Genomic DNA, 14567 nt, shown 5'->3' with positions numbered 1-14567 from the left:
GCCAGAGCGACGGGCCCGGTGCCGCAGCTGCACCTGCGCCTGCGCCGCCGCCCCGGTGCCGGTGCCGCCGCCGCTCAGTGCCGGCCCCGCGGGGCGCCCGCGGTCCTCCGGGCGGGGCGAGCGGCGGACGCGGCTGGGGCTGAGCAGGTGAGGGGCCGGGCGGGGCGGTGGCGCGCTGTGCCCGGGCCGGCTGAGGCGGCGACGGTGGCGGCGGCACCGCGACCGTCGGGGCTGGGTGGGGAACGGGGCAGCGGCATCGCTGCTGAGGCCTTTTACCGCCTCACACCAGAGACCCTCCCGTGAGGGGCGGGCGGGGCTGTGCGGGCGCGTTCGGCGGCGGGGCGGCCGCGGCCCCGGACCTGAGGCGGCTGTGGGAGATAACCTGAACGTGGGGTGCGATCAGAGCCCCAGGAGCGGTCATGCTCCCCCCGGGGCCGGTCAGAGCCCCCCCGGGCCGGTCAGAGCCCCCCCGGGCCGGTCAGAGCCCCCCCGGGCCGGTCAGAGCCCCCGGGCCGTTGCGGGCGGCGAGCAGCGCGGCGGGTGCGCGCAGGGCGGCTCCGGCCGGTGCGCCGGGCGCTTCCTGCGCGCTCCTCAGAGCATCCAGGGCCCTTTTCTGGTCACTGGGGCACAGCGGGTGAAGAGACTGCCTCGCGTTTCGCTGTTTTCCCCTTGTCTTTCCGTTTGTGCCGGTGTTTCTGTTCGGGACGTGCCCCGGAGCAGGGAGCGGCCGCCCATCGCCTCCCGCTGCAGCCCCCGGGGCAGGTTTTGCACCGCATCCTCCCGCATCCATCGCAGCGCCTTTTGCATCGCGCCTTCTCACTTTACGAAGTGACAACAGTGTCGTTTTCATGAGCGACACGGGGCCTGCAATGAGCTGCATGGGTGGATTGTGTATATTTTTGAGTGGGTAGGGAATTCTCTTCGTTTGGGAGGAGGAGATTTTTTCCTTTGGAGGAGAGCGCCTGTCGTCTGTGGGTATGGCAGCAGAGAAGTGCAGGGCGTCTTCAGGCATGGAGATGCTTCCAGACGCAGTTTCCCTAGGCAGGACATGGGGTGGGACATGGGAGGAAGGAGGGGCCCTGGACGGCAGCGGAATGCCCCTGAGCCCACCTTGTTAAATTGTTAAAGCTGAGACAGTGAAGGTAAATGTGAACACAGGAGCTGAGGCAGCCCCGGGCGTGGAATTGTCTGGTTTGATCTGCATTGCAGGTGCATAGGAAGCATCCAGGGTACTTGTTGGCTTTACTTAGATGGTAAGATGCTTACACTTAAAAAGCTATATTGAGCTTTTGCAATTCCAATTACGCTCCTTAATTAAAAAATAAAAGACAAATGGATGTGACTGTAAATACAGTGCCTTTTCCCATATAATTTGCTCATTAGTGAATGCAATTCTGTAGTGCCTTATTATGACTGAGCCTCTGGGAGACTGACATTTATGCTCTTAAACTGCACATTGCTTTTTGTTTTGACAATTTAAAGCGAGTGCTTTATACACAGATAATGGCTGACTTGTAATATTGTTGTTTTTTCAAGCTTTTGGTTGTACTGAGGCTCCAGCAGTCATTTCTAGTGAAACAATGAAGATTGGAAGGTCATAATAGAGGAAAGTATCAGCTGCTTAAGTGGAAAGAAAGAATATTGGTTAAACTGATGATAACCACTTGTTTTCATCCCCTTAATATATCTGTAAAGTTACCTCCCTCATCCCCTTGGAAACTACAAAGGTCTCATGACCAATCCAGATACTCTAAGTAGTTTCCAGTTCAGTAGTTGTTGCAAACTGTAGAACAGCAATAATGTAATTTCTTATAGTTGTTTCCTTTACATTGGATTTCAGATACAGCTGCATACTTTCAGGGATTTAAAATTCTTTTTAAATGTGTTTTGCTACAAAAATCCCAGTGTTCCTTAGTGTGCCCTACTTCAAGAGGCTGTAGGTGTTAAGGGTGATATATTTGTTCATCCAGATCTTCCACATTAGTCAGTTCTTTAACTGCAGGAGGCAGAACACAAGCTCCCCAGTGCTGTTATGGCAGAATGTGGATCATAATGTAAAGTGAAATAAAATATTCAACATTTTAAGTAGCATAATAGAGAGGGTACAGTTGTAAATTTTAGGCATCTCTGTGCTGAGGCTTTAAAAATAGTGGTTTAAAGTAGCAAAATTGTGAAGGATTGTTTTTGTATTGAGTAAAAAGATTACTATTAATCATTTTACTCAAGTTGATGTTTAACTTCGTTTTGCATAGTAAAGTTTTAAAAAGGGAATAAGTTGTAATCTTTTATAGAGAGAACAGACATAATCTTTCTGAAAATTTATAATTCTGAAGAGTTTTTTTGCTGACAAGTGATACTTTCTGTGATTATTTATGTATATGTGTCTGTTAATAAGTAAAAGTGCTAGGTTTAGTTGAGCAGCACTTTACTGAAAATTCAGCAGTCAGATAAGTTGAGGAGGGGGGAAACTTGAATGTGGGACATAGATTTTTTTTATTTTTTTATTTTTCTTGTTGCTGGTTTGGCAAGCACAGGCAGTAAAAGGAGAACTGGTGGCTGTTGGTGTTCATTGAGTGGGAATGTTGCCCCTGGCTGCCACCTGCTGCCCCTCACCTCTGTTCTGTCACCTTTACCTGTCTGCCTGTGGGATCATCAATGAATGTCTGATTTGTCTCTCTGCTCATTTTCAAGTGATGCAAAAAATATCTTCCTCTAAACCAAGATGTGCAGCAGTGTGATAATGGGTGTTAGTCTGTCTCCATGTCAGCAGTGAATGATTTTGTTTAATAATGTTTTGCTGTTATCTACCAAACTCATTTCTCCTGGTGGTGTTCAAGGCTATGGTACTATAAATAGGAACAATAAATTTATTTACTACTAGACGTTAGAGGCATGACTAAATATTGCTGAAACTGATGTTTTCAGAGTGTATTGGAACTTCTGCAAGCTGTTCATTTAAGTGGTTTTAAGTAATCATTACAAAAGGCTTTTCTTTGGATTGCTATTTCTTTCCTGCTATTTGGGAGCATGTTTGCTTTCACTTTACTCCAAGGAAACTTTTGATTTCTATTTAAAATGTTAAAATACATTGCTGTTTGTTGGTTTTAATTATTTGATTGAGAGAGATGGGTTTAAAATCTTTAAAACCAGCGCTGGACTGAAGACTGTTCAATGTCATGGCTTGTCTGTGAACAGAATGGTAGCTGTCTCCAGAAAGGCTGAAAATAAGTCAGGGCACAGTAACTGCCTGTAATCCGAGTCGGTGCCCGGAGGGAGGGCACAAAAGGCACAGCAGATCGAGTTTCTGTGGAGGTGTGGAGCTCGGGAGGAGTCCATCTGTGAGGAAAAGCCGTGGGAATGATGTCAGAGCAGGCAGGGTCCCTTTGGAATGGAAGTGTGGCTGCTTGTTTCCTTTCCAGCTCAGGAGAGCTTGATCTGAGCTGTGACTCAGTGTGAGATACCTGGGTTATGTAAGGGAGGGTATAAAGCACCTCTGTTTGGGTTCCTTTGTCCTGGCATCCTATTTAACACCAAAAAAAATCCTGCTGAAGAAAGGACTTGGACATAGGTCATCACCAATACCAGATTTCCTTCATCAGCAGCTCTCAAAACCTTTAGCAAAGTGGAGAGCAATTTTTGTGTTTGATCATAGTTGCTGTTCTAAAATAATAAAAATCGATGCCTTATGAAACAGCATCACAGAGTGCATTAGAGAAAATCTCATCTCAGCCAGTTACACGTGCCTGGAAATTGTTGTGCAGTTCTGTAGAGCTGCTTTATAATAGCTGCTCTCTGTAAATGATCTCTCAGGACAGATTTCTTTAGCTTGCTCTAAGGCTTCAGTGCTTTTTGCCATGTTTCACAAATATTTTTGGTAGCCTCTGAAAATCATAATTTCTGCAGTTCATGCAGTAGGAGCTCAAGCTCAGGCGAGTGCCTGGAGCTGGTGCTGCTGCAGGAAGCAGTTCTGCCTGTACCACCCCCTGACCTGCTTACAGATTCTATTTTTTATTTTTTTCACCTTCCCCAGGCATCTACAGTGCTGCACAGTGAGCCTGCCACCTGAAAACAGCCACTGGGAAAACAGGTTTGTTTTCATCTGCACCACTTCCCTGACCTGGTTCACTGAATGACCAGGAAGGTGATTCTGGAGCATTTCAGGAATGCAGCACTAAATTCTTGCTCAGTGTGTGAGTGGGATGGGTGGGACAAAGTCATGTCTGGGCTGGGCAGTGAAATAGCCACATGTCTGTGTGGTGATGGGTTTTGTTGAGTTTGGGAGTGGGAAAAGGCCCAGCCAAGTTGGTTATGTGAAAGCAGCTTAGTAGTTCTTTTGGTTTGTGTTTCAGCAGGCTTCAGGAAGGGCAAATTTTTATATTGCATAAAAACACTTTCTTCAATTTCCAGTGCAATTCACAGATTCTTAATCATAGAGGACAACATTAAAAGAGGGCATGCAGTGTTCATGAGTGTGTCATCTGTAAAAAAAGCCCATGACTATTCTGTAGTATAGTGTGATTTCTAAGCTTGAATTTTGAGTTGTACTTAACAGATCCTTGTACCAAAACCACCCACAGCCCACCTTACTAACTTAAGTCCTGATTCATTTTTAACTGAAACTGGAGAACTTTCATAGTGACTTTGGAAAAAAAATAGAATGAGGTTTGGGTTTATGTGTAACATTGGTACTGTGTTAGTCTAGGAGAATTGAATATTAATTTTCTTGTCATTCTTCTGACAAAAGAAGTTGGTTTACTAGAAAGACTGACATGTCTCTGCAATGTTATGACTGCCTGGTTGTGATTGGGGTGCAGTTTGCAATCTGTGGCTTTGTTAGAGGTTATGTTAAAATAACAAACTGTTTTATCCTCAGAGTGAAAGGGTGAACAAAATAGAAGAGCCATTCTTTAGGAGCATGTGCTAGAGAGCAGGAGAGAAGCAACCTGTTCCTCTATATGAGGATGTAGTCTTTCTTCTGAGGGCTGTTATTGTCACTTCATCATTGTTAAAGGGGTTCTTTTGAAGTAATGTCATTTAGGTAATACCTTCTTTGTCTCCCTAAAGTGAATTAGGCTCAAATGAGGTAATTTTCAAAACTTCCTGCCAGAGTAAGCTATTTGTTCCTGACAGCTGTACAGCCATAGCTTTGCATACCTTGGGGTTGGTCACAGTAGCTGTGTCTGTTTGAAATGCCACTGCAGGACCATTTGGTTGGGTTCTCTGATACTCACAGTAGTGATTTTAATATCTGATTCCTTTTAGTCTCTTCCCTTGTGACAGCTCTGGGGTTGGGTGGTCTCAAGGACAGAGAAAACACCACATGAACTATTCCTGTCACTGCTCCTGGCTCCAGAGACAGTCAGGCACGTAGGCAGTCAGTGAGTTCTGTGCAAAAGTACCAGCTGGTTCCTTTGGAGCATCCAGAATTAAATCATTGCTACCAGGGTGGTGGCCACTCAATTATTCTTCCTGCTGCCATACCAGCTGCTGTAGGAGTAACAAAAAATCATCTTACTAAAATGTGTGCTTGCAGGACATTCAGAAATTATCTGTAAAGAGTTTGCACAGCCTCTGATCAGAAAATGATGGGAAAGTCAGGCAGAGAAACCACAGAGTAAAATAGCATCAAAAGCAGTAGAAATGGAAAAGGAGCTGAGAAAGGGAAATGATGTCCTTCCTCTGGGAGCACAGTGGCACAGTTCCTTCTTCCCCTCCACTGTCTCCTGGAGAGAACTACTAATTTTGCTTGGTTTAAAACACACCAATGAAAAGAATAAGAGAACAAGTTGCTGGGTCACTAATGATGTGTAAGCATTGTTATATTGTAATGCAGAAGGCTGAGGATGGAGGTGTTGCTGCAAGAGGTACTCACTGATAAGGGAGCACTGCAGAAGGGAGGGGATGTCCCCTGGTGGATGTGTAGGCTGAGTGTATTGTCTGAAAAACTCAACTTCAGCAGCACTGGACTAGTTGAACTGGCTTAGTCTGATGCACAGATGAACAAGGGGTGAGCAGAAATGTGCAACTGGAACAGTTTGTCACTGAGCTGTGCTATTGCTGAATCTGCTTTAGTAGAGGTGCAGTGCTATGATAGATTTGGTTTGTGGGGGACTTAAAACAAATGTCCAAGCAGAAAGAGAGCAAAGCCCTTGAGTTGGCTGTGGAGGCTGCAGGGTCTCCTTTGTGATGTCCTTTGAAAGAAGCTGAGCAAACACTTTGGGGATGGCATTATGTCTGAGAGATGGAGAGCTGATCTAAGCAAAGAACAACAAAGTGGCTGTCAGTAATTTCAGCATTAGAGCTGTGTTTAGATAAGTTTGGTCAGTTCACTGACAATCTTTAAAATGGGGTCTGCCTAAAACTTTGGAGGCTCTTACAAGAGGTTCCCACTGTCCTTACTTAGTTCTTGAAATCGTATTTTGTATAGCAAGCAAATGATATTTTGGCAGCTTTGGTTCCATTTTGATGGAGCACTGGCCAGTGAGCAGTTAAGAGGAAAATGTCTGCCCATACATATTTCAAGGCTATGAGTTGGCAGGGAGCTGAAGCAGCTTCTCAGGTGATGGTCACCCCATCCACGTCAAAGGAGGTTATTGTGTTCTGTTTAGTGGATACCAAAGAGGAATGGAAATGTTAAATCACTGTTGTTTGGGCTTTGTTCCATCCTTTGGACTTGTGTCTAAGGTCAGAGATTAGCATCTCCCTCCTCCTATCTCTATCTGCAGCAGAGATGCTCTGATTTTGTGCAAAGGCATCTGATATGCAGCCAGATGCTGGTTGCCTTGAAACATTTTGAACTCTCTCCAAATGCTTAAGATCCAAAAAGGCCTGGAGGCTGCACATCCTCTGCAAGGCAAGATGTGGCTGTTAAAATGTTAGTGACTGTTTATAGTGAGCATGTGATTAAGCTGCATTTTGAAAGTTTCTGTTTAATGTTTTTTTCCTTTTCCATATAAGATTTTGTGTGTATGTATTCCCTTTTGAAGAGAACGTGCACTTGTAAGGAGACAGAACAGTTCCTTTTTAAGGTGAGCTTACAGGAATGACAATTGAAGTTACCTTCCCTGCTTTACTGGAAGATGATGGCTTAGGTAGGTGTAGTCATGATTAAAGTGTTCTATTTATCATTCCCAAGGGAATTCTGTTTGACTCATTCCATTTGTTCCTCCTTGACTATATTCAAGAGAAATTGTGAATCTGTTGTTTGGAGGAGTTAAGGCTCAATCACTAAGCTGTATACAGAAACATTTGGTGGTGTGGTGGTCCTGAGAAATGAGAAACTGTGGATGTTTGAAGGGTGGAATGCATTGCACAGTCTGCACAAAGCCTCTGTCACTGACAGGTTGGGCACTTGGTGTTTAGGGCCAGTCCTGCTGCCAAAGAGGAGAGGTGTCACCCTCACCATCACCCGTGGACACTGCAGTGTCCCTTTAGTGTTCTGTCATCCTTCCCAAAAGCTGCCTGCGTTCCCAGGGGACTTTGCCAAGCTCTGCATTGCACAGTCCTGTCTCTGTAAGAACATAGTGAACATTTTTTTTTTGTTTGGAGACAAAGGGGAAGGGGGAAAAACCATAGTGACATTATGTTGTGCTGTGTATGCAGTCACAGCGTTCTTCCCAGCCCTGGTGTCATTTATCTGCCAGCATCCAGCCAGAGCCTGGCAGATTTGGGAGCTTTTCCCACCAGTTCCCATGGTGGGGGGTGGAGATTGCTCCTCTGGGCTGCAAAGGGCACCACTGACTTCTGCATTTGCTCCTTCTCTTGTGGTTTTTGACCTTCGTGTTTCAGAGAGCCTGAGATGAAATCAGCTTAGTGCAATCCCAGGACTATGGGACAGAGCAAATCTGTCTCTGTGTAGTGACTGTGCAAGACTCTTTCTTTCCCAGGGCACAGGAGCAGAGTTCACAGTGCTGGCTGTGCTGTGTAAAAGGGCCTGAGTGGGTCTGGAGCCAGATCTGCTGCCCACACATCCATGGGGGCTGGAGCTTCACCTCAGGCCTGCCCTTTCCCTGGAAGGGAAGGAGGGAGGGCAGCAGACAGCCAGGCTGCTGTGTGAGGGAAAGCACAGAGAGCCTGCAGAGGCTTGTGGGAAACAGCTTAGTGCAGAGGGGCTGCAGCTAAAACTCATTGTGAGTCGATTTAATTGATCTCACTGATTAACTTAGTGCTGCTGCAGGAAGATGATGCTCTGGTGCTGGTAGTTCTTATTTTCTTCTTAAGCCTTTAACACTTGCTTGCCTCTGATTATATTTGTTTTCTTCAGAGCAGGTAGTCCTGGTGTGATCTTTCAGATGCAGAAGATCAAAGAGAAAAAGCAGTTGAGGAGATTAATAGAGTGAGGACCTTGTTCTGGTTTTTTTGTTGTTTGTTGTTTTTTTTTTTTTTACTTTTAGAAAGCTTTTAATGAACACGTTTATTTGCAAGGACTGAGCTATGAACACTTACTGGCTTTTGCTGGTGATGAAATATTTTCCTATTCAGGCAAGTATTTTCCTGTTCAGGTTACAGTTACAGATGTAAAGCCACCATTAATACCCATTGTGAGAACAGAAGCTCTGGCCTATTGTGTGGAGGCTGTTCTTTCACCTACTTCTACCACAGCTTAGGGTTTCTTTTGGAAAATACATTCCTCGAAGCAGAATCCCTTCTGAGCCTCAGTGTCCTGCACAGTCAGAGCTCCAGCTGTGGTTTTATCCTGCTGTCATGCTCGTGCATCAGAGCAGGATGAACACTGCAGAAGTGGGATGATTCAGTAAAGCTCCCATCTGTCTGATGTCAGCTTTGCAAGCCAGAGGATGTCCCTTTGAAACTGTATCACAGCTTAAATATCCTCACTCCTCTGAATTACTGGTGCCCCTCAGGAATTGCTGTGACTCTGTAGTGCCCCTTCCAACAGCCCTCCAGCACTGTGGCTGTGAGGGACCACCAGTGTGGCAGTGATGGGGTGTTGCAAAATTTGTTTAACCACCCTATAAATCTCTTTTAGAATGTGTTTGGTCCATAATTTTTTCTTGTTAGCTAACCATGGTAACTGAAAATGACCCATTCACTGGACAAAGCACAGTTGGCACTGCTGCCCACATTCTTGAGCACTGAACTTAATCCTTGATCTCTGTTACAAGGTAACCAGGCTGTTTGGCTGCTGCACAAAGTGGATTTCTTAACATCTTTCACACCTTCCTTTTATTTTTACAGTTTAATATTTGTTTCTGTAGGGATGAATCAGTAGAAGATGAATTGAGTTCAGGTCACTGATGAAATCAGGAGGGCTCTGTGTGTGTGTGATTTCTCCAGCCCATCCCCAGGTGCTTCAGTGTGCCACTAAGATGCAGGAGTACCAAGTCTGCTGTTCTTTTGGGGAATAAAAGTATAAAATTAAACACAGGGCTCTGATATGTTTAGGAATAACAGAAGTGTGTCACTTGCTCTGAGCTTATGCTCTACCAATTTTAAACTGGTAGGAAAAAATTCTTGCCATAAGAACTCCATACCAAAGAGTCCCAGTGCAGAACACTTGCCATGCCAAGAAAAGCCCTTTAAGGTCCATCTTGGACACTGGGTGTGGTCCCAGAATTCCAGGCATGGTTGCAGTGCCACTGCAGGTGGTTGTCCAGGAGCAGGAGTTCTGAATCTTCACTTATCCTTGTAACCTAATTACTGTAATAGTTTCTACACATGTAATACAATTTAACCCTTCCTACTGTATCCAGTGTTGCCTTATCAGGACCAGTCACAACACTGACAGCACAGAGATCTTCAGGGATGTCTGTCAGCATCACTCTGTTAGCTGTGCCAGTCTTAGGCTGTGAGCACTGCTGTAGCCAAGGCTGTTCTGTAAGGGAAACCCAGTGGTGTAGCAGGTTTCCATGTACTCCTAACCTCAGCAAGAAAACTGTTTGTTTTCTCTTTGAGTGAAGCATTGTCCTTGTCTTGTTCTGTGTCATTGGGCCCAGTGTTGAGGAAACTCAGAAGCAGCTGCAGCTTTCCTTGTGCTGGTCCCAGCACCCACATCTCAGTTTGGGCACCCATGGCAGCCACATCCATGGCAGTGCCACCAGCCTGGCTGTGCTCAGACCCCTCTGAGCTCTGCCTTTTTCCTTAGAGCTGCTGCATTTTAGTGTTTTCTTTCTTGTTCTTGCCAAGGATTTTACCAATCCCTGTGTCCCCTGGGGAAGTAGAAACCCTCAGCAAGACTGGCACAGTAGCCCATTCCTCAGAGCTCTGCTTTTAACTTGTAACAAGATTAATGACTTAGACTGTCTGAAGTTAATCCTTTAAATGTGTTGACTCCAAACAAATGAGTTCCCTGCTCCAGCCTACAGTATAATTAGGCTTTTGAAGAACCTAGAGCACTTGTAATTGAAATAGTCCTAAAGCAGAAAAACCTTTTGTGGCATTTGATGATCACACATCAATCAATGCATTAATTCAGCCATTCCTGCTGATCGTGGCTGCAGAGGGAGGATCCCTGTACGTGCAAGGTAACTCCCCATCACAATTCCACCTGTGTTTCCTGGCAGGGTCAGGATGGCCACCTCAGCCCTGGAGTACCAGCTGCAGAGTGCCCAGAAGAACCTGCTGTTCCTGCAGCGGGAGCACGCCAACACGCTGAAGGGGCTGCACGCGGAGCTGCGGCGGCTGCAGCAGCGCTGCACAGGTACCACCTCCACTGGCTGGAGCCCAGCAGCACAGCCACCAGCTGGGGGCAGCTGGGCTCTTTGCATCTTGGGGCAAACTAGACACGTTTTCTTATTTGTTCTTTAAAAATGGTTTGCTTGTTTTACATATTTGCCCATTTGCGGTGAATCTTCTGTTCTTGATTTGGGTAGTGGGAGGAGTTAATTCTGTGTTTATTGAAAGCTGTCATTGTAAATCTACTCAGGTGATGTATGGGCTCCATGATGATTTCTAACAAAAATAAACAACTTTTTTTCCTCAGATTTAACCTATGAGCTGACTGTAAAGAGTTCAGACTCGTCAGGTAAGGAATACAAGGCATTTTTCTTTTAGTGTTCATGTTCAATTTGCTAATCTTTTTCAATGTTTGTATTTTCTTCTATCCAGATGTAGTTATTTATGAAGTAAATGTCAAAAGTTCTTTCCCAAGGTCACACAGGAAATCTGTGAAAGAGCCAGGAATAGCACCTGGAACTGCTGACTCCACTAGACAGTCAGTTCCCTGCTTGCTATAGGGGAACTCAGGACACAAATTTTAGGGGCAGAAGAGTGAGACTATTTTTAAAACGTAGCTGAGCTGGTGCTGTAATATCCAGAAAGCTTTTATTTATATATATGTGTGTGTGTATACACTAGGTCCTAGTTATTAACAACAGGTAAAGAGCAGGGATAAGATAACTCCCTAAGGTTAACCTGAATCAGGGATGGTGTGGGATGAGTATTAGCTGGATTCCTCATAATGGCTCTTGTTAACTTGGAACACTTCTGCTTCTGTTCTTCTAGACAGTGGCGGTTCACGAAGTGATGACCTCAAAAGTAAGTGCAAGGATCTTGAAGCTCAGCTGAAAATCAAAGAGGCCGAAAATAGTGAATTGTTGAAAGAACTTGAACAAAAGAACGCAATGATAATGGTGCTGGAAAATACTATTAAAGAAAGAGAAAAGAAGTATTTGGAAGAGTTAAAAATGAAAAGCCATAAGCTCAACATGTTGTCCAGTGAACTGGAGCAGAGAGCGAGCACGATTGCCTACCTGACCTCTCAGCTGCACGCGGCCAAGAAGAAGCTGCTGAGCGCCAGCGGGACTGCGGAGGGGACCCCGTCCGGCAGCCCCGTGCTGTCCGGATACAAACCGGCCCCGCCCAAGGACAAACTGCCCGAGACGCCGCGGCGCCGCATGAAGAAGAGCCTGTCCACCCCGCTGAACCCCGAGTTCGAAGAGGCTTACAGAATAGGCTCGGAGAGCAGGAAGCTGGTGCTGCGGGAGCCCGTGGATGCCATGCCCGATCCCACGCCCTTCCTGCTGGCCAGGGAAACGGCCGAGGTGCATCTGATCAAGGAGAGGCCGCTGGTGATCCCGCCCATCCCCTCGGATCGCGCGGCCAGCGAGTCGCAGAGCCCCGGCCGCGAGAAGCCGCACAAGGCGCACGTGGGGGTGGCTCACCGCATCCACCACGCCGCGCCCGCCCCGCCGCAGGACGTGGAGACCCTGGCCGTGGATCAGGTGCACGGCAGCAAAGTGGTCAGGAAGCACTCGGGGACAGACAGAACTGTCTGAGCACGCCACGGAAGCGCTGTTCTGTGCTGGTTATGCACTGTGAGCCTGTAGGGTAAATAGCACCTGCGGTGAAGTTTCTTTTGATGCCCCATGCATGCCAAACTCCTCCCGGGTACATCATTAATACATTTTGCTCTAACGAAACCTCCTAGGACTGTGTTCATATGGCAAGGTATTTAACCACTCCATGCTGTGGCCAATCAGGGGGAACCTGACCGCTTGCTTCCAAGTGCTGCTGCTGTGGGCAAAGGCACGGGGCTGCCTTAGTGAGACAGCACCCCTCCCTCACACCTGTTGGCTGCCAGCATTTCACCTGGCAGGGGTTCTCTTGTCTCCAGGTGTGTGTGAGCACTCCAGAGTCATCACTGACCTCTGCCACGGCCGCTCTGGCAGCAGCACTCAGAGTTGGGCATGTGTATTTCACTTTAATGACCTAAGGACGTCCCCAGAGTCCCAGCAATCACTACTTGATTAATCCTAAATACTTAGGTTTGTGGCTTTAAGTAAAATATGGGTGGGGGAAGCACCATTTAAAGGGTTAATGACCCTCATAGGAAGGGTATGAACACTGGGTTATTTGTGGGGATTGTTTTGGGTTTTTGTAATCAAATGGCTTCACGACACATTTTATGCTAGTCAGTACACTGCACTTGTAGCACCTTCCATACTGGCTCAGAGCTCCTTTTCCAGGGAGGAAATGTAACTGGCTATCCAATATGGAAATGGTTCTTTATGCTCTAACCTGCACTTTTTTTTGTAAAGGGATACTTTTTTTTTTTCCTCAAAATCTTAGTCTTGTTCTGGGCATCATCAGACAGTGCTGGCTGATGCCAGCCTAGAAACCTGAGCTGCCCCTCTAAAATGTGAGTATTTAGTTTTAAGTGATGTAACCAATTCATACAGGAGAACCTGGCATTCTTGATTTCTGTCCTTGTGGACTGGGATGGACTTGCCTTGCACTTGACCAGATTCCCCTACTCCTAAGCAGCAGGTAGACCCAGCAGCTGTTAGACTACTTGATTCTTTTTTTTTTATTATTTTTTTCTAGGAAAGAAAGGCATACTGGGAGCAGGGAGGGTGTGTAGTTTTGGGACAGGAGCATGAGTTTGTCCATTTTTCTTACATTCAGTTCACCTCTGCTTCACTCTTGTCTGCAGCCTCTGAGTAGGACCAGCAAGAAACACTGGCTCCCAAATGCTGCTAAGCTTATGATGTGCCTTTAAAAATTTGGAACGTGTATTCTCTGTGACAGCTGATGAAGGATCCCTGCCTGCCCTGTCCCCTCCCCTCGCCAGCTGTAGTTTGCCCCTCGTAAGCTTTTTCTGCAGCTGTGTTGGTGTGTGTCTCCCTGCAGAGCCTTGGGCCACTGTCAGTGTCCCAGCAGAGGTCCTGGCAGGCTGGCAGAGCTCTTCTCCTGCCTGTGGTCCCGCTCGATCCCTGCAGCATGACCCTCCCAGCAGGGCTGATCCCAGGGCAGCTCTGCCCTCTGCACCCTCTGTCACTGCTGTCCCTGAGCCCCAGCCCCGCCTCAGCCTCGCGCCTTGCTGGCTCTGTGCTAGGAATTTGTTTCACAAGTGGTGGGGAGGGATAGGAAAGAGCTGTGTTCCCAGAAAGGGGTTGGTTAAAGCAAGGTCCTTACTCTGGGGTTTACTGTTTTTACGTGTATTGCATTAACCAGCAGCTGGTTTGGTTCCTTTGGTTGTTGGCACCATATTTTTATGGTCATGTGTTGTATGAGTGAGTGACCTACCCTGCCACTTGGGGGCTGGTGGGAGGCACTGCTTCCAGGCAGTGCAGAAGTGATGCTTTGGGCAATTAAAGACATTTCTTACAACCATCCAGCACAGCTTAGTCTTTGTGTGTGCGAGACCAACTTACTCTCTCTTTGCAGCCACAGACTGGCTTGGAGCTGTTCCAAAAGGAAACACAAATTACCAAAACCACTCTATTCTCAAACATGTTTATTGGGAGTACAGTACAACCAAACTAATACTAACTGAAGTCAGGTGTGCCTAAGTAAACACAACCCCACCCGGGCTGAGGGTTTTTCCCTGTGCCTCTGAAGGGTTGCATTCTGGGGGAAGAACACAGTGCCTGTTTTTGACTGTCATTCTGCATTCAGGGTGAGACACACACCCTGGAGGACCCAGTGGGAAATGTGCCTGGTGGTGTAAAGGTCAGCTTCAAAGACCAGGCCGAAGCCCATGGCGTTGCGGCGCAGGGACGTCGTGTACACGGGCGTGCGGAGCGTGTTCTGAAAGGCAGCAGGACACTGAGCAGGGCCTGGGCTGCTGCACAGCTGCAAACAGCTCCAGGGCCTCCAGGAGACAGGAC

At 46.9% G+C, this 14567-nt stretch overlaps 2 protein-coding genes across 3 annotated transcripts in view; one reads left to right on the top strand and one right to left on the bottom strand.

The window, feature by feature from the left end:
- CCDC92 (coiled-coil domain containing 92) lies at positions 1-12377 on the top strand. Of its 2 annotated transcripts, XM_079323085.1 has the most exons (5): positions 1-147; positions 4031-4087; positions 10521-10657; positions 10940-10981; positions 11461-12377. In XM_079323085.1, the coding sequence occupies exons 3-5, from the start codon at positions 10528-10530 to the stop codon at positions 12231-12233; spliced, it is 945 nt and encodes a 314-aa protein (XP_079179211.1). In that variant the 5' UTR covers positions 1-147; positions 4031-4087; positions 10521-10527; the 3' UTR covers positions 12234-12377. The 2 variants fall into 2 exon arrangements, with proteins under 2 accessions (XP_079179211.1, XP_079179210.1); XM_079323084.1 differs by lacking the exon at positions 4031-4087 and having other exon boundaries at positions 19-147.
- Positions 12378-14184: 1807 nt separating this feature from the next.
- DNAH10 (dynein axonemal heavy chain 10) overlaps positions 14185-14567 on the bottom strand; it is a 48953-nt gene continuing 48570 nt past the window's right edge. Inside the window, exon 77 of the mRNA XM_079323086.1 lies at positions 14185-14487. Coding sequence (XP_079179212.1) covers positions 14341-14487 — 147 coding nt within the window. The 3' untranslated portion in view covers positions 14185-14340. The remainder of the gene's footprint in view (positions 14488-14567) is intronic.

Source organism: Erithacus rubecula (assembly GCF_903797595.1).
Source record: "Erithacus rubecula genome assembly, chromosome: 19".
NCBI classification, from domain to species: Eukaryota; Metazoa; Chordata; class Aves; order Passeriformes; family Muscicapidae; genus Erithacus; species Erithacus rubecula.
This window is presented reverse-complemented; position numbering and strand designations above follow the sequence as displayed.